General features: G+C 36.5%; 1 protein-coding gene across 19 annotated transcripts in view; it reads right to left on the minus strand.

Moving 5' to 3' along the window:
- LOC131159661 (uncharacterized) overlaps positions 1-25,559 on the minus strand; it is a 100,956-nt gene that overhangs the window by 32,807 nt on the left and 42,590 nt on the right. For all 19 annotated transcript variants that reach the window (XM_058114752.1, XM_058114865.1, XM_058114872.1 and 16 more), the window contains 2 exons: positions 22,719-22,783; positions 22,523-22,621 (listed from right to left, as the gene is read on the minus strand). In XM_058114752.1, coding sequence (XP_057970735.1) covers positions 22,523-22,621; positions 22,719-22,783 — 164 coding nt within the window. The remainder of the gene's footprint in view (positions 1-22,522; positions 22,622-22,718; positions 22,784-25,559) is intronic.

Raw genomic sequence — 25,559 nt, forward strand, 5'->3', positions numbered from 1 at the left:
AGATAATCGATCAATTCTCAAGGTGAGTTGATGAATCATGTCAAATCACAAGACTCATGCGATTCAACCCTAATTGTGTCACATCCAGCTTTGCCCCCTCTAAAACCCAATTAGAAGCCTTTTTTTAACTTTTTTTCTTTGCACGATTTTAGTCCTTGAGTAATTCACATAACTTCTATCCCAGAAAAGAGAAGGAAAAAGTCCATTGGCCTTCTACACCTTTTTGTTTTCTCACTTTCTACCTTTCTAGCTTTTTGCCCTATTTCCACCATTGAATAAAACCAAGGAAGGGTCTAGACTAAAGCACCTAGATTGGAGAGGAAAACCATTGTCAGTGTGTGAAGCTGTGAAGTTAGGCACTTGGTTGCCTTCACTTTCAATTTTTTTCTTTTTTGGTGGTTCATTTTTTATATTTTAATCAGTTTTTTTTTCTTTTTCTAATTTACTTTCTTCTTATTTAGTGGTTGAGATAGCCATACATTGAAAGTGATTTTATTTTTTTTTTATAAAACACCATAAAGTTCAAATTTTTATTGCTTTTTGTTGATGCATTCTCTTAAATAAGCCTTTAAAAAAAAAAAAAACCATAGTTCACTTTTTTATTAATTTTTTTCTTGATTCCTCCACTTATTTTTTAAAAGAATGCATACATATGATTTTTTTTTTGTTAAATGTTAGTATGTTACATGCATAAACTTAACTCTGTAAAGATAAATTTCAATTTTTCAAAATTTTTCTTGGTTACTTTACTGATTTTTCAAGCATTTGTATCTTATACTTTTATACTTAGAGCTTTATTATTACATTGCATCAGCCATTCAACTATCAACAATCAACCATCAAATATCAATAATAATAGAATGTTATAATGGACATGATTTTATAATATTCATTATACTATTTTAGAATTACAGTATTATATTATACTTCTTCTTTAGTTGTTTCTTGCTTTTTTTAATATCTTATTCATTTTGTATTTGTAGGTTTAAAATTGAAATTAGAATTGGAAAGTCTCTGACTCTCTACCTATTTGAGTGTTGGATTTGGGAATATGCTTCTAGTTCAAGTGTGAAGCCTAAAAATAAGAGTTCCAATGCAAAAAGTGAAGATCCTATAGGGGAGCATTATTCTCGAATTATGATAATAGAATGCATTTGAAGTGCAATTATTGTGACTTGAATATGGAGTGGCATAATTAGAATGAAGCACATTTCGCGAGGGATCATGATAATGTAGCTCCTCGTAAGAAATGTCAAGACGAGGTGAAGGGAAAATTTGTAAATATTTTGGAAGGAATAAAACAAAAAATAAAATTGACAATGAAAATGAACTTTTCAAGAAGAGATTGGAGAATAAGAATAAGAAGTTCAAATTATAGGAGGACAAAGAAAAGGCAACATGGATGCATTTGTAACTAAAGGTAAAGGGGCTTAGGGGAAAAGTGTTTAAACGACAAAACTATGAAGGCAATGGTGAAAAATAGGGATCCGGTGGTTCAACACATTTGCTAGATTTATATGGACATGCTAACCATTCAACTTGGTGTAGAGTACATTGTTTGCTTCAATGATGAAGATGGTTGGGGAATATGGAAAAGGATTGAAGCTTCCAAATTACCATGAGGCTAGAGTAACCTATTTGGGAAAATAAGTTTATAGTATCAAAGCAATTATGGGCAAATATAATAAATATTGAAAAGAATGTAATAAAGACGAGATGTTCTTTGATGTCAAATAGATGAACCGACACAAAACAAAGGAATCTTAGAAATTTTCTTGTTAATAGTCCAAGTGGCATGATTTTTCTCAAATACATAGATTGTATGAAGGGTGCTTATAGATTGTATGAATTTTTTGACTCGTTAGTGAAAGAGATTAAACGGAAAAATGTGGTCTAAGTGGTGACGAATACTACTTCAACTTATGTAGGTGCCAATGAGTTGTTGAAAGAAGAAGAAAGAAATATTTGGTCCTCCATGCGTGACTAATTGCATTGACTTTATATGGGTGCTTAATATGTATGGGGAGTTTTTTTAAAGAAAGAATTGAAGAGAGCAAGGGTAAGGCTTGCTACATCCTTTCTTACTTTGAAGAATTCTGATGAAAACAAGCTTCCTCTTCCAGCCATGCTCGCATGGGAGGAATAGACCACGCATCATTATGCTTTGATGGAAGCTAAGAAAGTGGAGATCATATTATGTGATGATAAGTTTTTGAAGCAATGAAGTATTGTTTACAGAGTGTGACCACTTGTGAAAGTTGAGGCTTGTTTATGGTAATGCCAAACTCGCAATGGAGTATATGCATGAAGCCATGTATACAACAACAAACTGCCCAAAATTTTAATAAATAATTATCAAAAGACCAAGTATGATTGTATTTGGAACATCATTGGCATGAGATGTGATTTGCAACTCCTTAAGGTACTTCATGTGGCTGAATATTTCCTTAATCCGAGGTAAGTTGCATTGTTTAAAACTATATAAACTTGGTAACATGTTGTGTAAGCCTATTAAGTATTCATGCATCTTTATTACCTTTTTGTTTGTGTGCTCCAATATAGTGATGACCATAATGCGGACACAGAAGTCAAAGTTGGTCTATACTAAAAAATTGAATAAATGTATCCGGATAAGTTGCTTCCCACCCCCTGGGGCGAAAATGCTATCTCGATTGGATGCATCAATTCAAGGGTTGATAGCATCCCATATCGATGGGGATTGGGATCCAACTCTCAAAAGTGGTGCCCTAAACTAATTAATCATTTTCATATAAAATCATAAGAAAACATTTAGAAAGTTTAAAACAAGTTGTAAGAAAAATTGCATAATGGGTTGTGCTTAACCGTGAAAATAGAGCCCTAGAATAGAGATGAAATTGCTGCCACAAACTGCTGCGAAGCCTGTTATGGTTAGAAAAAGAGGACTCCCTGCTGCTCCGAAGTGTGCGGCACATAGAAGAGGCTCCAACTTCTTGCTGTTGGCCTGCTGCGACGAAGGATGGATCCCATTCAAAAAATTTGAGAGAGTTTTTCAGTCAAGTGAGAGAGAGAGAGAGAGAGAGAGAGAGAGAGAGAGAGAGAGAGAGAGATGTTTCTCCATTTCAATTTTCAAGTGAAAGGGAGAGATGGGTTATTTCAGTCCCAAGAGAGAAAAACAACAGTTTTGACCTTGAACCCACCCCCCCCCCCCCCCCCCTCTCTCCTTTTTTAACTGGTAATGGAATGCCAAAGTTGCCAAACATTCACCCTTGAAAGTTGTACAACTGGGAAGTTATTCAGCTATGTTGGAGAAAGTTGAGTTTGTCCAAGGACAGTGGAGGAGTTTTTGACAATATCTTTTGTTGGGTTTGGGAGGAAGAAGGAAGGAAAAGCACTATGGATTAGTGCTTTATTTGCAGTATTTTGGAGTTCATGGAAGGAACGTAAATCACGCATATTTTCAGGGAAGAAATTAGCATTTGTGTTGGTGTGGGAGAACATTCATTTTCTGGCTTCTCTGTGGTTTGTGGGTAATGGTAATTTCAAGGGAATATGTGTGATAACCATACCCTTTAGGCCACAGTAAATTTAAACTACTTTGATAAATTAGCATGACTTTGTTATTCAATAAACAAGTTCATACTAGCCTTGCTATTCATTTATCTGAGTTGTGTTAACTAATATTGGAAATTCCATTTGACTTATTAGTGGTAGGAGGGGCTTAGATGAAACAAATTATTAGGGTCAAGCTAAAACATAAATAGCACAAGAGTTGGGGCACAGAGAGAGACAGAGAGAGAGAGAGAGAGAGAGAGAGAGAGAGAGAAGGGGGCATGCTGAAATTAGGTGTGACACCTAGCTGCACTAAAACCAGCAACCACCACCTGGCAGTTCTGAGAAGCCAGGAGCAGACACCCAGTGCACAGCTGTCTGCACTGCAGGACCCCTGTTGCCACCAGCTGCTATGGTCCTGCCGTGTCTCCAGCTGCTGGCTTCACTTTTCCAGCCTGCAGAACAGCCTGAACATAGAAAGAATATCTCAAAACTCTTGCTGAAAACCCCAGTTCTAGAGAGAGAGAGAGAAAGAGGGCAGAGAAAGGGGGAGATAACTCTGCAGAAAATCAGGGAAATTAACAGAAAAATCAAGAGAAAATACAGGAAGTTCAGAGGGAAACTTGACTAAGGGAAACTTGACTAAGTTGAAGTTGAAGAAGCTGAAAATCAAGGTAGGTGTTCTTAATTTTCATTAATTCACATAGGGATTTTGGGTATTTAAAGGAAACAAAGGTAGAAACTTGTATAAAACTGAATCCTAATCAGGAAGATTTAAGTTGTTATCTCTAATTACTTGATATGGCATCATAATACAAATGTGTTTCTTTGGTTATCATAGTTGCATATCTTGTTTAATTGGAAATTTTTCATGTGATAGATATTCCTCTTGTAAGGATGATGGTTTTACCTGCTATGGCAAAGCTTGTGTATGCGTATGGTGAATTGTTAATGTGTGAAATAGATGGCACCATGTGTTGTTGTGGCTATGGTATTGTGGAATTTGAGCAAGTAGGGATTGTGTCTCCCTTGGGTGAAAGGCCCAAAACCTCCGGAGGGTATTTCCGTGTTAAGCAGTAGTTGGCCAAGCTGGAATTTGGCACTTGCTAGTATTTTTGCATTAAGCAGTGACTCGCCAAACTAGAATTTGGCACTTGTTTGAGATAAAGTGTGTACTTAGTTGGGATAGCATTGCTATATTGGGGGAAAAAAATGTGTAAATGCATGCTATTTGCATGTTTTGCAATGGTCACTTTAGATAAACAAATTGCCTAGAATAAAGAGTGTGTTCATGCATATTGCTTTGAACAAAGAGTGTGTTCATGCACCTTATGATCATGCATACACGTAAGAAATCCTGTGTTAAGTATTGAAATCCTCATTTGAATAAGGGAGAGTTAAGAATGTCTACTGAGCTTGTGGCTGCTCACCCTATTCCTTAATAATTTTAGGTTCAAACTGAAGAAGAGCTCCACTTGTTAGGTTCCCCAAGATGCTACCATTTTGACATGTTTTACAGGTTGGCCGGAAGACAATAAGGATACTAAGCATGTGTTCAGTTTTGGGGCGGTCATGTATGTAGACAAGGAAGTGAGAAAAATGTTGTATGAAAAATACTGCCGAATGTGAAGAGCTTGTTACTAAATGAAAAACGTTTTTATTGCTTATGAAATCATATATATGTTTTGTGTTTCAACAAATGTTCACTCTTAATTGGCTTTAACTTGGTTCCAAATGATGAATTGCAAAACAAATTCTTGCCTAGGCCTAGTGATCCCATTAGATTTTAGATGGAGTCACAGCCAGTCACGTGCCAAAAACTAGGGATGTGACAGAGCCATATCAGAGCTTTGGTTACATTGGGCCTTACTTAAAGAGAGAGAGCATGATAATATTAACTTGAGTAGCGTGTGGGTGGGTCCTTGACTTGCATTTGCTTAGGTCATTTATAACTATGTTAAGTAGATTTAGGCAAATGCATAAGTATAATAAAACAGCTAGTTGTGTAGCTTAGTCAACGACTACATGTCCATGGAAATATTTTATGGTTTCGTGAGAACACTTGATATTTTTATTTTCCTTCAAGGAGTATGAGACTAAGGGGTGGTCCAAGTTCTTCAACCCCACCACAGCAGGGTATCGATTCGACGCAGAACGTTCCAAGAGAATCTGAGGGTTTAGAAGAAATTTACACAGCCTTACAGATTATTAATCAAGCTATAGCTATAATGAATCAAAATAATCAGTCGACTCGGCAAAATAACTATGATAGTCAGCTGAATCAACCGCCAACGGCGGAGCAAGAGCTAGAAGAAACAATTGCCGAAAACAAATGCATATTCTGAAGGGGTTTAAGAAATTAAACCCTCCCAGCTTTGCAGGGAACTTAGAACCCCTAGAATCAGAAAATTGGCTGCAGAAAGTTCCAGAAACTTTTTTATATGCTTAGAATGCCAGATGAGTATAGAGTCATCATTGCAAGTTCACTATTTGAGGGTGAGGCTGACCATTGGTGGAAATCTGTGCAACGGGTAAGAGATGTTGAAGCTATGAGCTGGGTAGACTTTGAAGCAATTTTCAATGAGAAATATTTTCGAAAGGCATTCCGAGAAACCAAATTACAGGAACTTATGCAGTTGACTCAAAGGAACTTGTTTGTTAGCCAATATGAAAGCAAATTCGCTGAATTATCACGGTTTGGACTAGAACTTGTCCGCAGAGGAATTGAAGGTTCAAAGTTTGAAAGGGGACTAAGACCTACTATCAGGTTTAAACTTGTGGCTCTAGGGATTGAGAGTTTTGGAAAAATAGTGGAAAGAGCTGCCTTGATGGAGCAAGATATTGAAGACGCTCGGAAAATTTATGACCAGAAGAAGAGGTCTTCATTTAGCCAATCCGGATCAGCTGGAAAGAAGCCAAAAGTCTCTCCAACACCATAGACCAGTGCTCAAATCGGTCGCCCCTTTCATAGGGTTATAAAGTGTTATGAGTGTGGACAAGAAGGGCATATAAGGAGGGAGTGTCCTACCTCTCAATCTCCTGTGATACTACAAAGACAACAACAACAAGCAACTCAGTTCTCTCGCCCCGACCTTATCAACCATATCCTTCCCCAGGTTTGAGTTTTCCTTGAAATTCAGCACAACCAACCCAACTGGATACTCCTGCAAATCCATCTAAGGTTGAAGCTTCATATAGAGGAAAGGGGAAGGAGTTGTGGAATAAGGTGCAAGGAAGATTTTATGTCGTTGCACCACCCCAACATGGGCATCATGGAGAGCTACCAAATGAGGAGGCAAGTAATGCTATGGTGGAAGGCATGATTCTATTACACTCAAGGTCTTAAATTTCAATTTCGACTCAAATTTTGAAGCTCCAAAAGTACGAAAAGTTCGATTTCTATGTCAATTTTGATTTTGATTCAAAAAAGATAACGAAAATCAATAGTAAAGCATGGAATTCTTCGTGAAACTTTAGAAATGGTTAACAAACATAATAATGTAAGTTTTAGGACTAATATATTACAAGTTAAATACATCTATGTTGTGTATGAGGTGGAAAAGTTATAATATAGTATGTGTATCAAACATATTTGTAAGATAATGTACATTAAACATATTCAGTTAATACAAGTGAAATTCATAAATCATTTAAATATTATTTATTATACAAATAATGATAATTTAGACATGAATGATTACATAAAATGTTGCTGCAAGTTTATTTTTCATATAATTTCAAAAGCACTTGTAAATATCTTTTGTTTCAATAAAAATAAATAAAATAAATTAAGAGAGAAATTTCATTTCACTCCTAAATCTCTCGTTTGAATTCCGAGGAAATTTCATTGTATAGTTATAATTTTGACAAGTTTCGCTAAAATTTTGAGATTTCAATAAATTTTAGATGATTCATTGATATTTTGACGGAAATTATGCAAGATAGAAATCGACTACCATTTCAATTTCGAGGGTAACAGAAACCACAAATTTCGACGAAAATTTCAACAATTTCGTGGAAATTTAAGACCATGATTACACTACACTTGGGCAAGAGTTTTATTTGATTCTGGTTCTACATACTTCTACATTTCTACATCCTTTGCTAATATGTTGTGTTTAGAATCTGAACATTTGCGTAGTGTCTTGTGTGTTGCTTCACCTATGGGGAAAACTATAAATGTGAACAAAATATGTAGAAAATGCATTTTACATATTGATGAACATGACTTCCCTATTGACTTATTAAACATGGGTAATATGGATTATGATGTAATCCTAGGAATCGAGTGGTTCTCCATTTATCATGCATTTGTTGATTGTTTCAAAAAGAAAGTAGTACTCAAAGATCCAAATGGAGCGATAGATTCCTTCCATGGAGACCAAAATAAGAAGCTATCATGACTCATGTTTGTATCTAGGTTGCTTGTGAAAGGATGGAATTTTGGCAAATGTCTAGGGTTTGTAGCAGCAATCAAAGAAAGTACACAAGTTAATGAAACCCAAGCTTCTTTGCCTATAGTTGATGAATTTCCAGATATTTTTCCAGATGATTTACCAGGACTGCCTCCAAAGGGAGAGATTGAGTTTACTATTGATTTAGTGTCAGGGACAGAACCTATATTGACTACCTCATATAGAATGACTCCAACTAAACTAAGGGAACTTAAGGTGCAACTACAAGATCTCTTCAACAAGGGATTTATTCGACCTAGGGTATCACCATGAGGTACACCTGTATTATTTGCTAAGGAACATGATGGGCATTTAAGGCTATGCATTGATTATAGGAAGTTGAATCGGGTTACTATCAAGAATCGGTATCCACTTCCAAGAATTGATGAACTATTCAATCAATTGGCAGGATCCCAATATTTTTCGAATATTGACTTGCGATCAGGTTATCATCAACGAAGAATTCGAGAATCAGACATCCCAAAGATGGCACTTCGTACATGATATGGTCATTATAAGCTTCTTGTGTTACCATTTGGGGTTACCAATGCACAACCATCTTTATAAAATAGGAGTGTAATCGGTTCTATTCGGTTCGGTTTTAAACAAAACCAATAACCGAACCGAACTAATCAGTTTTTAAACTACACAAACTGAAACCGAACCATACACCGACGGTTTATTTAAACCAAAAGCCGTTTTTTCCCGGTTCAGTTCGGTTTTTCCGGTTATTAAACAAAAAATTTCAACTTTAAAGACCCAACTAAGGGTGGGCCAAAAATATTAGGCCAAAAAACAAATATTTTATGCCTAAAAAAAATGGGCTTTAAGTTGCTAACCTACAAAATATTCAAATACCTAAAACAAATGGGCTTAGTTAAGTAGGCCCAGCTCATCAATTAAGAGACAAGTCTAGCCCACAAATTGAGTGCAAAAGCCTCACCCACCCAGCCCATGCGTTTATAAGAGGGGGAAGGATTTCCCCTCTTTCCTCCAACCGATGAGAGACAATGGTCCCCTCCCCTCTTCAGCTCTTTAATTCCCCCCTCCAATCCTCTCACTGTTCCCTCTTTAGTTGTCCCACATTGGAAAAACGGAAGTGGGTGCTGCCTCTCCTTCTTTATAAATATGAAAAAACTTCAACTTAATCATACACCTCTTTATATGCATATATATATATATATATATATATATATATATATATATATATATATATATATATACGTATATTATACATGTATATTATATACGTACACACACACACACATATATATATATGCATATTATTAAAGTTATTTATATATAAATTGGTTATATATATATGAATATATGTATATTATAAAAATTATTTTTATATTAATCGGTTTTCTGGTTTTTCAGTTCGGTTTTTTTATAAAACCGAAACTGAAACCGAAAGTCGGTTTTCATAAAATCCAAAACCGAAACACCGAACCGAATTGTTAAATGGTTCGATTTCAATCTGACTTTTAATTTTTCGATAAATTTTGTTCACCCCTATTTATGGATATGATGAATCGAGTTTTTCAACCATACCTAGATCAATAGTTTTTATCGATGAAATTTTGATATATTCAAAGACTCAAGAAGAACATGAACTACACTTGCAATTCGTAGTTTCTTGGGTTTGGCAGGGTATTATCGCAGGTTTGTGCAAATTTTTTCCAGAATAGCTATGCCATTGACTAAGCTAACAAGAGAAATTTGCGTGGAGCAAAGAATGTGAAAGAGCATTTCAAGAATTAAAGCAACGATTGACAAAAACCCCAATACTAGCTCTTCCAAACAACAAGGATTGCTATGTAGTATATATAGATGCTTCCTTGAATAGACTAGGATATGTGCTGATGCAGAAGGAAAAGGTGGTTGCATATGGATCATGACAATTAAACCCACATAAGCGCAATTATCCAATGCATGACTTGGAATTGGTTGTTGTCGTGTTTACGTTAAAATTATTGTGTTCATACTTGTATAGAGACAAAATTTGAAGTGTATTCAGACCATAAAAGCCTTAAATATCTCTTTACTCAGAAGGAATTGAACTTAAGGAAATGGTGATGGGTGGATTATGACTTCGTACTCCATTATCATCCTAGTAAGGCAAATGTTGTGGCAGATGCACTAAGCAGGAAGTCGTGACATACATTGGCAAACTTGAAAATTCAAGGTGGAAGATGTTGGAGACAATAGATTCATTTAACTTGCAAACAACCCTTCAAAGAGATAAGGTTCGTATATATAACTTAAGGGCACAAACAACTCTGTTGGAGCAAATTATTAGAGGATGAGCAAGACCCTCAATTTTAGAAAATATTGAGAGGTATAGAAGAGGGTACACACTCTGAAGAATAGACAAAATCTTCTGATGGAGGACTTTGTTATACGGGTAGGCTTTGTGTTCCACATGATTTGAAAAAGGAATTCTTGCGGAAAGCACATTGTTCTAGATACATAATCCATCCCGGTAGCACTAAGATGTATAGGGATCTGAAAAGGCAATTTTGGTGGGCAAGTATGAAGAAGGGTGTGAGAGAATTTGTGACAAAATGTCTAACTTGCCAACCAGTGAAAGCTGAACATTAAAAGCCTGTGGGTTTATTACAACCATTACCAATAGCACAATGGAAGTGGGATGAGGTAACAATGGATTTTGTTTCAGGGTTGCCAAAGACTACTCTTGGTCATGATATCATGTGGGTTATTATGGATAGGTTGACAAAATCAGCTCACTTTTTACCCATCAAGACTTTAGAATCACTCAAAAGGCTAATTTGGTTGTATATAAAATAAATTGCGCGAGTACATGGGATTCCGTTATCCATCATCTCCGATAAAGATACACGATTTACTGCTTAATTTTGACAAAGTTTCCAAAAGGTTATGGGCAGCACAATAAAAATTCAGCACTGCCTATCATTCTGAAACAAACGGCCAATCTGAAAGGGTAATTCAAATTTTAGAGGATATGCTGAGGGCCCTTAGTAGAATTTGCCTAAAGCAATAATTTACAATCAAGTATAAATACGGCATCTTATAAAGCTCTATATGGGAGACCTTGTAGATCACCGGTGTGTTGGGCAAAGATAGGGAAAAATCAAATGCTTGGTCCAAATTTAATTCAAGAAACTACTAAAAAAATTAAGCAAGTTCGAAATCATCTCGTCACAGCCTAAAGTTGAAAAAAGAGTTATGCTGATAAAAAAGAAGATGGCCACTAGAATTTGAAGTCAGAGATTTTGTATTCCTAAGGGTGTCACCTCGAAAGGGAATATTTAGATTTGGGAAGAAGGGGAAATTACAACCTCATTATGTTGGGCCGTTTCAAATTGTCAAACGAGTTGGGAAAGCAGCATATAAATTGAGGTTGCCATCTAAATTAGCTCATATTCACAATGTTTTCCATGTCTCGACTCTCGATGCTTCGAAAGCATAAACCAGATCCGAGCCATGCTTATGAATGGTCCAATATCCCATTAAAGGAGGATGTCAGTTATAAAGAAAATCCTACCCAGATTCTTGGAAAGAAGGAAAGGGTCTTAAGGAAAAAGGTTATTCCTTTGCTGGTACTAGGGCAACACCATGGCATCGAAGAAGCAACCTTGGAATCAAAAATCAACATGGCTGAAAGACATCCTCATTTGCTTATAGCCTAAGGTTGGATGAAATTTTGAGGATGAAATTTCTTAAGGGGGAGAGAGTTGCCATACCCTTTAGGCCACGGTAAATTTAAACTATTTTGATAAATTAGCATGACTTGTTTTGTTTTTCAATAAACAAGTTCATACTAGCCATGCCATTCATTTATTTGAGTTGCATTAACTGATATAGGAAATTCCATTTGACTTATTAGTGGTAGGATGGGGCTTAGATGAAAGCAAATTACGAGGGTCAAACTAAAACATAAATAGCATAAGAGTTGGGGCAGAGAGAGAGAAAAAAAAAGATGGGGGATGCTGACACCAGGTGTGACACCTGGCAGCACTAAAAACCAGCAACCTCCACCTGGCAGTTTTGAAAAACCAGCAGCAGACACCTAGCGCACAGCTGCTAGCACTGCAGGACCCCTGTTGCCACCAGCTGCTATGGTCCTACCATGTGTCCAGCTGCTGTCTTGACTTTTCCAGCCTGAAAAACAGCCCAAGCATAGAAAAGAATACCCCAAAACTCTTGCTGAAAACCCTAGTTAGAGAGAGAGAGAGAGAGGAGAGGAGAGATAACTCTGCAGAAAATCAGGGAAATTCAGAGTCAAGACATAATACAGGAAATTCATAGGGATCTTAAACTAAGTAGAAGAAGCTGAAAATCAAGGTAAGTGTTCTTAATTTTCATTTATCCACCTAGGGATTTTGGGTATTTAAAGGAAACAAGGGTAGAAACTTGTATAAAGTTGAATCCTAATAAGGAAGATTTAAGTTGTTATCTCTACTTACTTGATATGGCTGCATAATACATATGTGTTTCTTTGGTTATCATAGTTGCATCTTGTTTAGTTGGAAATTTTTCATGTGATAGATATTCCTTTTGTAAGGACGATGGTTTTACTTGCTATGGCAAGCTTGTGTATGCGTATGTTGAATTGTTATTGCGTGAAATAGATGGCACCATGTGTTGTGGTTATGATATAGTGGAATTAGAGCAAGCAGGGATTGTGTCTCCCTCGGGTGAAGGCCCTAAACCTCCAGAGGGTATTTCTGTGTTAAGCAATGGCTGGCCAAGCAAGAATTTAGCACTTGTTAGTATTTCCACGTTAAGCAGTGGTTGGCCAAGCTGGAATTTGGCACTTGCTTGAGATAAAATGGTGCATTTAGTTGGCATGGCACTCCTATGTCGGAAAAAAAAAAATGTGTAAATGCATGCTATTTGAATGTTTTGCGATGGCTACTTTAGATGAACAAATTGCCTAGAATAAAGAGTGTGTTCATGCATATTTCTTTGAATAAAGAGTGTGTTCATGCAGCTCATGATCATGCATACATGTAAGAAATCCTGTCTTTTAAGTATTGAAATCCTTATTTGAATAAGAGGGGAGGGGAGGGGAGGGGAGGGGAGGGGGGGGGGGGTGGTGTGGTTTAAGAATGTCTACTGAGCTTGTGGTTGCTCGCCCTATTCCTTAAAATTTAGGTTCAAACTGAAGGAGAGCTCCATTTGTTAGGTTCTCCAAGATACTAACATTTTGACATGTATTACAGGTTGGCAGGAAGACAATAAAGATACAAAGCGTGTGTTCAGTTTTGGGGCGTTTATGTATGTAGACTAGGAAGTGAGAAAAATGTTGTGTGGAAAGTACAGCCCAATGTAAAGAGCTTGTTACTGAATGAAAAACGTTTTTAGTTGCTTATGAAATACATATATATATGTTTTGTGTTTTCAACAAATGTTCACTCTTAATTGGCTTTTAACTTAGTTCCAAATGATGATTTGTAAAACAAATTCTTGCCTAGGCCTAGTGACCCCATTGAATTTTACATGGAGTCACGGCTGGTCATGTGCCAAAAATTAGGGACATGGCAATATGCTTCTCAAATATTAAGCAGGATTGGCTTGCTTTGTTGACTTCTTAGAATGTGCTGATTTCTTGCCTTCTTGGGCTGTTTTTTACATCTTTTGGTTTTCTTTTTTTGTTTTCCTTGGGGTTTCCAGACTTTGTTGAGGAGGTGTCTCTTCTCCTGATTGTACCCCTTTTCTGTCTAATGACTTTCTTTTGCTATCAAAAAAATAATTAATTTTTATTTTTGTGCATTAAGTTGTTATTAAATTTAATTTTTTACGTCAATTTGTCTATTTATAAAATCCAACAATCTGTTCACTTAGTAGTACAATAGTATTAAAAAATTAAGATACTAGTTTCAAATAAGTTAATTTACTAATTTATTATTGTTTATTTAAGAATAATAGTGATATAGCTATGTTTCTCTAATTGAAATTTGTAAAAGAAAAATTGTAATTGCAAATTATTGATAATTAATAAATAGGGGTGAATTTGGTTTTCTTCATCTCGGTTATGGCCTAAACCAACAACCAAACCAAATTGCTCGATTTGTAAAAATACTGAACTGCAACCGGACTGCACACCATGAGCTTAAGAAGAACGCAATCTGTCAGTTCAACATTTAGTTCAGTTATTTTCGGTTTTCAAAGTTATCAACTATACAAATCAAGTCCATTAAGGCCAAGACTTAATGCTTTATAATAGCCAAAGTCTCAGCCCAAGTCAATCGAAGACCTGGAGGTCCACAGTTGAAGAGCACTGTGGGGCCTTTATAGGAAGTCAGAGAAGTTCCCTTCTTCTATTCAACCAATGTAGGACAAGAAGAATAAAAGGAGAAGCTGCAGTGGACTATGGGATACAGCAACAGAACACTCAATCAGTCAATCCTCCCAGTTCCCACATCAAAAACTTACAAAACATACTAGGATCCAGCATAGTGGTTCAAGTGTATGATGACAAAAAAAAGCATTTAGTCTAAGCCTACCCGCTGACCTCCCCAAGGAACTGCACGCCTCTTAAGTAGCATACCCTGTGCCACACACATGCCAGAACCCAAAAAGCAAAGCATTCCAGGTAACTATGATTCGTATGTTGAAACAAGGATCAAGATTGATCAATAATTGGAGATGGCTACTCTAAAAAGAGACAAGAAACAATTTGGTATTATATTGATTTAATAGTTGCCTTTATGATAATTTTTTCAACTTCTAGTTTTTCTTAGTTAAAAGCATAGATACGATATGGTGTTTGTTCATTCTATTTTATCATATATATAGCTTTATGGTGAGAGATTTATGGAGAGGAGTGCAACGAGCTTCGCAGGGTTGGAATACGAGTCCATAGCCTTATATGTAGTGCCACAGAATGTCAGTGGAATTGGACACATTTGACCATGTTCACACCAAAAAAGGAATCTGTTGGAACAACAAGATTGAATACTCTTATTTACTAAAAACAACACTAAACTAGACCTATGGCAAGCAAGGAGGCAACAAAATGGGGAGACATATGATCCTATTCGTTTATTTGGATATGGAATCGGATTATGAATGGATCGCTGAAAAGAAAGGCCCCCATCTGAAAGACATTTCATAGATGGATGTCAATGAGTGCTTTGAAGATAGAGGAGCTGGATATAGGAAGAAAAGAAAAAGAGGTATGAGTAGTATGACTAAGACTTTATATTTGCTACTCTCTAAGTGATTAGTTTATGAATGGAGTTCTAAAAGTCCTTGTGTTATATTCTAATAATTTTATAATGTCATACGATTATGTACAACCAAGGAACTTGAGATTTGATCATAGAGGAAAAGGCAAAATGTTTAAGAAGATGCAGTCGGCAACCCTTTCTTCTTTTACTTCACATAGCTTTTCGTCCCCTTGATAGTTGGAAGTTCAGGTGGAAGAATTTGCATCCAATGTTCCATATTAAGAGGACCCTTCCCCATAAATTGAAGAAGGTTGACGAATGGATGTCATTCTGGTTTAGGTCATTTAGAAAGTTATACAAGGTAGTCAATGATTTATAATGAGGAAGGGGATAAAGAAGAAGAGGAATGAGAAAAAATAATTGTGGTAGACGATGAAGTTGATGGCGATGAAGAGATGATGATAACCTCACACTCACACCAAGGGAATGGGATGATGATGCACATTAGACATTAGTTGTCTATAAATAGTTTAGAGTTTATTTTGTTTTATGAAAATGAGAGGACTTCTAGATATCTTTTTTGTTTTGAAGATAACATATCACATAATGCATGCGTTGTAGTTCCGTGCAAAACTAGCTTAACTTGAAAGTTGGTAAAGGTGAAAAAGTTAGATCATGGTATATCTTTTGTATATGGATAGTTTTTCCTTTTATATGGATATGTGTTTGAGGTAAATAGATCATGGTAAGAGGGACATCCCGAAGCATTCTAATACAGCTGAGGAAGTCGCACATCGACCTAAGTTTCAACCTTGCACCCTGTTAAATAAAACTCATGCTCGTGTTTTAATGCAGATAGAAGGATAAAATTACGTTACCTAGCCAGGAAAAATGACAGCCCTCGAACAAAAGCACAATACTGCAAAATATTGCAAATACCATGCGAACCACAATCATGACAGAGAAGATTTTGTTCATCTAAAAACCGAGATTGAAGTCTGATCCGACCAGGTCATCCCTCCAAATTTGTAAAGAAGGGGAGATTGATCTTGGAGAAAAGAACAAAATTTTGGCAGCTGCGCAAAATGGAGGAACCAGTTGCTCAAGAGTCGAGAAATTCTGTGATTTTAGAGGCCAGATGGCAAAGGAGATAGTGGAATAACCTGCAAAAGGCATGCTTGCCAACTATTCCACATAAGAAGGAAGCCATAACCTTCACAAAGGATGATATGAACGGCATTCAGGTGTACCATGATGATGCCTTTGTGGTATCCTTGATGATTGCGAACTACAAGGTGAAGAGGATCCAAATAGATTTTTTCTATTAGCAAATAAAATCTTTATAAAAGGGCATCAAAGGTATGCCAACCAAGTACAACAAATAAAACAAGGATCACCCACACTGCAGGGTGTCACAAAAGTCAAAAATTACATGAGGGTCACTCAAAAACAGCTCACTAGGCCACCTAGTAACAATAGAAATTCACCAATATTTACACTAATTTGCAAGGGTGTAGCTGATCATTCAAAGGCTCTCCTATTTCTTTCCTTCCAAAAAAACCAAAAGATGGAAAGTGGGGTGAGCGTCAAAACTTTCCTCTTCTCTTTAGTGGCTCAGGTACCTTGCTAGACCCATAACTCCTCTACCACAGAGCTGGCAATGGCCCACTGCTGCCTGGTCAAGGAAAAGGCCATGCTCCAAAGGCTCCTGGTCCAGGGGCAGTGCAGGAGGATGTGATCTATGGATTCAACATTAACCACACATAGACAACACTATTGACAAGGGACAGCCCCCTTTTTTCCAAGTTATCATGGATTAAAACCTTCCCATGCATTGCCTCCCAAGCATGGAAAGCAGCCTTTGTGGGGGCTGTTGTTTTCCAGATGCGATTCCAAGGGGTGTTGCTGCAGTTTGTTCCCAGTCAGAAGAGCTTCCTGTAAAGGATCTGACTGTGAAGCTACCATTTCTGTCCATAAAACATTTTGGCTCATCAGTAATGTTCCAGTAAAAAAGGCCGAAGCTTATACAAACTCCTGTAAAGTCAGTGACGTGATCAATTTCCCAATCAGCAATGTCTCTAATCAAGGGAATATTCCAAAAGTCCTTTGATCTGAAATCTAAAGATATTGACTAATGAGGGCTTCCTCATCACAAGCTAAACTGAAAATGGATGGAAATTTAGCACTTATAGGCATTTGGCCACACCAAACATCGTGCCAAATGAAAACAATGTCCCCATTCCCCACTTGAAAGCTGGTGTAGGGAAAAAATCGTCCCAGCCTTTTTCCTCATGTATTTCCAAACTCCAACTCCATAGAATCCTCTTCTAGCGTAAGTGATCCATTCATTGCACTGGAGCCCATACTTAGAAGCAATGAATCCCTGCCAAAGGTGATTTTGTTCCTTCATGAATCTCCATAGCCATTTCTATAGAAGGGCTTCATTGAAAGTAGAGAGGGGTTTCATCCCCAAGCCTCCCAAATAAATAGTTTTAACCATCCCCCATTTGACAAGGTCGTATTTAAATTCCTTACCCAAGCTCCCTTAAAGGAATCTCGTTGAATTCCTTCAAGCTTTTAGCAACTGATAGAGATAAATGAAAAAGGGAAATATAATAGACAAGGAGATTGGTCAAGGTGCTCTTGAGTGTGTCTCCCATCTTTTGACAAGAAGTTCCTTTTCCCAGCCACCAACCTTTTCTCGAACTTTTCAATTATGGGATCCCGAGCTCCTTTGTCTTTAAATTTGGCTCGAAGACGGAGACTGAGTTGCTTAACGGCGAAGGTCCCCATCTTGCAGCCCAAAAGTCCACCAAGGAGAGGCCCACAAGTGCTGCCCCCAACCAGAATATTTTCACTTTTCCCCAGACTCACATTGATGCCTGAGACTGCCTCACGCCCAACCAAAATTCATCAGAGGTTAAGGATTTGGTGAGGTCTTCTTCATGAACACACCAGGACCCCTCTAGTTGAATTCAAAGGAGACATGGCACAACCTTTGGGGATGATTTCGCTTCGTATGACAACATGAAGCATAGTCTCAAATTTCCAAGAAATTGTTGAAATTCCGATTTTCATCACCCTTAAAATCAAAAATGGCAATTGATTTCCATCTTACAAAATTTCCGTCGAAATTTCACCGAATTATCCAAAATTTATCTAACTCTCAAAATTTTAGCAAAATTTGTCAAAATTTTAACCATAGAATAGAATTTCCTTAGAATTCAAATGAGAGATTTAAATGCAAAGCAAAAAATCTTTTTTAACTTATTTTATTTTTTTTATTGAAACGAAATATTATCAAGGGCTTTTGAAATTATATAAAAATTAAATTTATATATTAGCAAAAACATTTTATTTAACTAGTCATGTATAAATTATCTTTATTTGTATAATAAAAAATATTTAATTGATTTATTAATTTCATTTATATTAACTGAATATGTATACTATATATATTTTTACAATTATTGCACCTCATATACAATATAGATGTATTTAATTTATAACATATTAATCCTAAAACTTACTTTATTAAAAGTTTCATAAAAGAATTCAATGCTGTATAACTAATTTCTATCGGTTATTCAAATCTAAATCAAAATTGGCATCTAAATTTCCTCACTTTCGGAGCTTTGAAATTTTATCAAAATTGAAATTTAAGACCTTGGTATGGAGCAAGCTTTGTCAAATAATGATGATGACAGATTTCCTAGTCTTATATACAATGTCACTAGGACGCCCAAGCTTGAACACATTGAAGGTGGTGACCTCCACTCATCACCTCTTCATGAAATTCCCCACTCCTCATGGCATAGCTAAGGTAGAAGGTGACCAGAAGGCAGCCTATAGCAGTTATGTTGCAGGCTTGCAGCATTGAAAGGTAAATTTAAGATATAAGAAATTGATAGCCGAAAATCTATATGTAGGAAACTTTAGTAGCCCGTGAAATATTTTCTTAAAATTTGAATAAAGAATTGCAATTTATTTATATCTTCCACAAAAATTGTGCAAGGTCAACTATATATATATATATATGTACATATCTCAGCCAAAAGAGCCAGGTGCAAAGCCTATGGAGAGCCATTAAAGGCCTAATACTTAAAAATATTACTCCTCATTCCCTTCCTCTTGAAGCTTACTCTTCATCATCACTGCGCCCCGCCGGGGGGTGGGCGGCAGCAGTGTGGGGATGGGGTGGTGAGGATGTCAAGTGATCACCTAGGGAAAATGCAGTGTCTCAGGAAAGGATCTTTTTGAAGTCTCAACCAATCAAGATAAAGAGCCAGCCTCTCAATGTGGTAAGTGGTAGCCTTGACAGATAGCCTTGAAGAGCAGGCCAGCTCCCAAGGTGGCGATCTTTGCAAAAAGGCTGAAGAAGGAGGCCAACTCCCAAGATGGCGCAAATAGCTCTGAAGAACAAGCCACCTCCCAAGCTGGTAACCTTGGCAAATGGAGAGTATGGGAGAGGGTGTCCAGGGCCTATGAGGGTTTGTGGGAATTGGAAAGTGCAATTTTTTTATTTTATTTTTTTTCAGATTCATGCTGTTATGAAATATGGATCAAGTGGGGAGAAATAGCAAAGAAGCAGGCAGAGGTGGCACAAGTCGATTTAAATTAAAATAGCAAATCATGCACATTTAATTGAAAACTCATAGACAACCCTGACAAACATCAACAGCCATGGAGATTTGAGATAAAACTGCGAATCCTGTCAAGAACATTATTAGTTGTACTAGATCACTATCTTCTCTAATAACGCATGATCTAGGACCAATGTCCAAAAACTTTAAGTCTCCATTCAAGTTTGAATTAAACTACTACGTAAGGGCCTTTTGATGGCATAGAATGCTTGGATGATAATGAATTATTTTTAGAAACCAAAATTACTAAAATAATAATACCACAGAATCTTGATTCCTAAAAAATAATACCCTAGAATCTCAAAGATATAATCCTAATAAAATTCCCCTCAATAAAAAATGAAAAATACAATAAAAATTAGAAAGCCAAATAGATCTTGTTAGCATGCTGCATCATCTTGGGACGCAAACAAAACTGAACTAGAAAATTCTAATTAGTAAAAATACTAACAAAAATAAAATGTTGAAATAAAAGAAGGCATTAAAAGGAAGTAAGATCTTCTAAACTTCTTGGAATTGGCCTGCATTGACATAGCAACACATATACTTAGAGGGCGTTTGATAAAATTAAGTGTTAAGTATTGAAATCTAAATCAAGTTCCGAATTAGTGAATCTAATTGAGAACCAATTTGAGCCACTAAGTACATCACAAGAAAATTTTAGAAAAAGAAAATTATCAACCACCAAAAATTCATTGACCCCAAATCAAAAATTCATTATTCTCATGGTTTGATTTCCCATCAGACAAAATGAAAAATAAATAAGTAAATAAAGATCGTAGTAGAAGAAAAGATCCCTTTTCTCCTCTACACCCTCAAACTCAATTCGTGCTCTAGGCCAACATTGGTGTTGATGGAGGAGGAATTGGCCAAAGGAGCCAACACTAAAGAAAGAATAAAAGAAAGAGATTAAAAGAAATTGCAAGCATGAACAAGAGAAATGCATCAACTTCAACTTTTTCCAGCGGACTAGGACATGAATGAATGTCCTAAGTGGCAAGACCACAGCTTCAAGAAAGGGGATTTCAAACTTGCGCGAGAAACTCTTTCTATCCATGTGGTAGAGGTAAGCAAGATCATGGATTGATGTGCCTGAATCAGGTTGATCAAGTATAGCTGCTTAGAGCTTTCTCTATACCTTAAATTGAACTGCCCTGCTTGAATCTCTCTTTTTGACAGACAAGCAAGAGTTCTTAGTGTCATCACATTGGCAGGGATGCCTACACCCTCAGCAAACAGGAAAGAGGGAGAGAGATCAGCTGTGGGAGATAGGAGACGATTGTGTGCATGAAATTTGAGTCTCATCCAAATAAAAATTAATGTCTACCCGAACAAGAGAGCTTCAGATTTAATTCAAACGCCTTCTCAAACAAATCCAAGTCTAACTGGTGTAACTTAATCATTTACCACTTCAGACTTACCCTCTACTTAGAGGCAAATAAGAGCAAACAAAAAGCCCCTTAATGTTCCAAAACAGATTACTGCTGCTAACCTCAAGCTACAGATAATTACTCTTTTTAGTATTAATAAATTGCATGCTTACAAATGCCTAGATGCTGGTTGAATGAATTACCGCAATCCATGTAAGCAGCAATACTAAGGGGGCTTTTATTTGCACTTATTTGCCTCTAAATGGAGACTAGGTTTGACTTGGTTCATTATTAAGTGAGCTGGTCAGAATTCCATGCTTTTGGGAACACATTATGTCTCGAGCCCTTTTAGCCATAGTTTAAACTCTATTTGAATAAGAATAAAAGAGCTCATCGCACTCTCTCAGGAAATAATAGCTGAGTAGGCAATGATGGGTACCCTGCATGGCTACAAAAGTACAAATACACCCCGAGCTACGACAACTTCCAGTGCTTGCATCACCACCATTTACAGACAATGCCTCTCCCTCACCAATGGCTTTTGATGTCACTATAATTCATCCCTTTCCAGATTTGGGTTTTCATTCAGATCCATCTTCTTCAATGTGCAACAATATATATATACGCACATATATATATTTTGTTACTTCTTTGTATTTTCCTGTGATTTGTATTTTTTACCCAGTTTGTTGCTGCAGAAAAATCTGAATTGCAAACCCAAATTTGAGAAGAGACAAACATGTCAGGTCTGAGAAACACAAATCTGCAATTTGTTTGGAGAAGTGGAAACTCAAATCTGAGAGGGAACTGCAAAAATCAAAATGGAAACACACATACCATCCGCTGATTTTCTGATGCCATGTTAAAGACATTGGTTTATGAATTGTTCTCTCATGGAATGCTGTCAGCCAAACCATGCCATGGATTTTTGCAATGCAATTATTTTCATCTGTAATAGATTGATATGTAAATTTTTCATTCATTTTTTATTTTTTTATCCATCAAAAAAAAAAAAATTTTTTGCTGATTAGGATCTGCCCATTTTAAATTTTTCTATTATGTGATTTTTTTCTTCTTTTTTTTGTTGATGCAATTTTTTTCAATCAAATTTATCAATCGTGGAAAATTGCACCATAGGCGGATCCCATAAAAATTTACAAATGTTCAAATACCAAAAAACTTTTAACCATTCAGTCTTCAGTAATTCAAACTTGGGTCTTAATCTAGTTCATCAATTCAAAGCTTTATTTAGAGTTCAAAACTTAGCACTTATCTAGGCTAGAAAAACCTCAAGCAAGCAATTATTTCTTACCAATGAATCATAAATCATAAAATCAGCTCATTATAGGCAGCATATGATGTACCTGATTAAGTCGACTAGTTTTGATCTCGAAATTTTGAATCCTGCGCTAGCTATAGCATCAACCCTCAATGATGCTTCAATAGTTTTGAATGACTTAGTCCTGCAAATTGGAAACAGCCATGTTAAAAGTGACGCTAAATGGAAGGTAGAATAAAAATGAATATATATATATCTCAATTACATAATGACTCAGAAACCTTGGTGGTTCATATTCAATAGCAGGCAATGGTATCTTTCTACAAGTAACCGGAACATTACCTACCTGCGAGAGGAAAACATGTTACTGAAAAAACAAAAGATAGTATGAGAGTTACTTGTGTAATAAGCCACTACTATCCTACAGCTGGTAACTATATTTTCATGTTGTCGCACACACTTTATTTAATTGGGCAAAATATACAGACCACTCCCGAGTTTCATCAAAAAGAAAGGGATTTCCCTTGAGTTCTCAAAAAATACCATGAACTTCCCTTGACATTTAATCCTGGTCTCATTTACTAACTCTCTGTTACTCAACAGTCAATGACATGAACAGAATGTAATGATTTTTCTATAGCAAAATGAAATGAAATCACTTTTTAATTTTTTTTTATATACCATTTTTACCATTCATTATAATCCAGAAGGTTATCAAGATAGTCTATGATGTCATTTTTTTATTTTTCTTCGTTCATATGTGTTAAGATTTGATTAAAATGAATGACCTAACTTGAAGATAGGTCTCTTCCTCTATTTATAATACAAATTAAATACATTCCAATGACAATAATACCCTTACTAACTCTCACTAATCAACATACTAACACACACAATAATAATAATACTAAAAAGCATACATAACCTCTAACACTCCCCTCAAGCTGGAGCATAAATGTCATGTGCTCCTAGCTTGCTACAAATGAATTTAACACAAGCACCCCCCAATGCTTTGTAAACAAATCAGCAAGCTGCATCTCCGAATCAACATAAGCGATTGTAATGAGCTTCTGCACAAGTTTCTCTTGAACAAAGTGGCAATCAACTTCAATGTACTTCGTCCGCTCATGAAAGACCGGGTTGGAGGCAATATAAAGAGCAGCTTCCTTATCACACATCAACTTCATAGGCTCAGAAAGTGAAAAACCCAATTCTTCCAACATGTTCTTCAACCAGACAAGCTCACAAGCAATGTGAGCCATAGCACTATGCCTCTCCTTTTAACATCCTCAACCACCTCATTAGCTACCAAGACGACATCTAAAATTTGTCTCTCTTTAACAAAAGCATATTGGACCAAAGAAATAGTTCCCACCAACACCTCACTAAGTCTCCTCGACAAGACCTTATTGAGGATATTGTAAATGCTAGTAACTAGACTTGTTAGCCTAAAATCTTTCACCTTCCTCGACCATTTTTCTCTTCTTTTTTAAAGGAATGAGCACAATGGAAGAACAATTAATGCTCGTACACACTACACCATTCCTATGGAATTCACCAAAAAACTCATCACGTCTCCTTTCAGAACTTCCCAACTATCCTTGAAAAGAAATCCGAAGTGAAACCATCCAGTCCTAGAGCTTTATCCCTACCCATATCAAACACAGCCTCTCTAATTTCTTCCATTTCAAATGGCCTCTCTGACCAATTAGCAATTTCATCCCCAATGGGTTCCCAATCAAGCCCCTCCATCATCACCCTATTCTTGCAATCCATAGTGTGGAAATACCCGATCCCTGATTTTTAGGGATACCGCTGCAGCAATTCTTATTTTATTATTAGTGACTATGTTAATTTAGGAATAAAGAGATTCTGTAAAATTCCTGATATCTCTATTACTTTGTTTCCTGATTTTGTGGCAACTAGTATCTTGTTACCGAATATAGTGAAAGGAATTTTTCTTTTTCTTTTTTTTGATCTGTAAATTATAAATTGTATTGATCAAAAAAGGATATGTACAGAAGCACTGGGCATACCCCAAGTAGCAAACAAGCTACTGAAGCAAACACAAGAAAACACAAACAACTCTAACGAATTACGTCAAAACCTGGGCATACCCAGCACACAACATAACACAAATTTTAAACCACCAAAGGCCTTATGAGAAATGGAAATTTGTCATAAAGGACCCTATACACATGAATTTGAACAACCCTGATGATAATAGAGGCAACCGAAGTGACACTACCTTCAAACTTCCTTTTGTTATGAAAGTGCCAAATCAAATAAACCATGGAGGTAAAACAGATCTTCTTGGCCATAGACTGCATACCCTTGCCCCTAGCTTCCTTAATAAGCCATTTGAGGGAAGCTTTAATAGTAGACATTTTCCTTGACAAACCCAACCAAACCTTGAGCTGGTCCCAAACAGCCTCAGAGACCTTACATTTAAAAAACAGATGGTTTCTTCCTTCCATTATAGGCTGTACATTTATCATTAAGGAATAAGAGAATTATTTTCTTCTCTAAAATCAACATGGTATCAGAGCCACCTCTGAACCATAGATAGATGACAAAATACAGGATGACAATGGCTCGGCAAAGTCAATCCTTCTCCGAAGTCACCTCCCATCCTGAAATCTCAGCCACAGGCAGCAATGGATGATCATATGGCAATCTTCTGCCCATTACAGGGCACAAACTCAATGGACATCTGGCCTCCTGTGACGAGAACCACACAAAGCCAGAACAGAGTCTATTCAGCAAAGTACAAAATGAACTTTTGCAAAAATTGATCAACCAGCAACAATCATCCAATACCTCAGTCATTGGAACCAGATCCTTGGCACACAAAGGTAATTTTTTTAAATGCTCTCAGTGCAACAAGAGAGAAAATCAGCCCATAGATTGTGGATTCGGGAGCTTCCGATCACATGACTGGAGTTGCAAGGATTTTTAATACTGAATAGTCCATGTCATGAAAATTTTTCTGTCAGAAATGCAGATGGGTCTCTCTCAAGAGTAACAGGAACAGGTTCTGTGGTTATAAAGAACCTCACCCTAAACTCCGTCCTCTTAGTCCCAAACTTAGATTACAATTTACTTTCTATTAGCAAACTCAC

Source organism: Malania oleifera, chromosome 1 (assembly GCF_029873635.1).
Source record: "Malania oleifera isolate guangnan ecotype guangnan chromosome 1, ASM2987363v1, whole genome shotgun sequence".
Taxonomy (NCBI): domain Eukaryota; kingdom Viridiplantae; phylum Streptophyta; class Magnoliopsida; order Santalales; family Ximeniaceae; genus Malania; species Malania oleifera.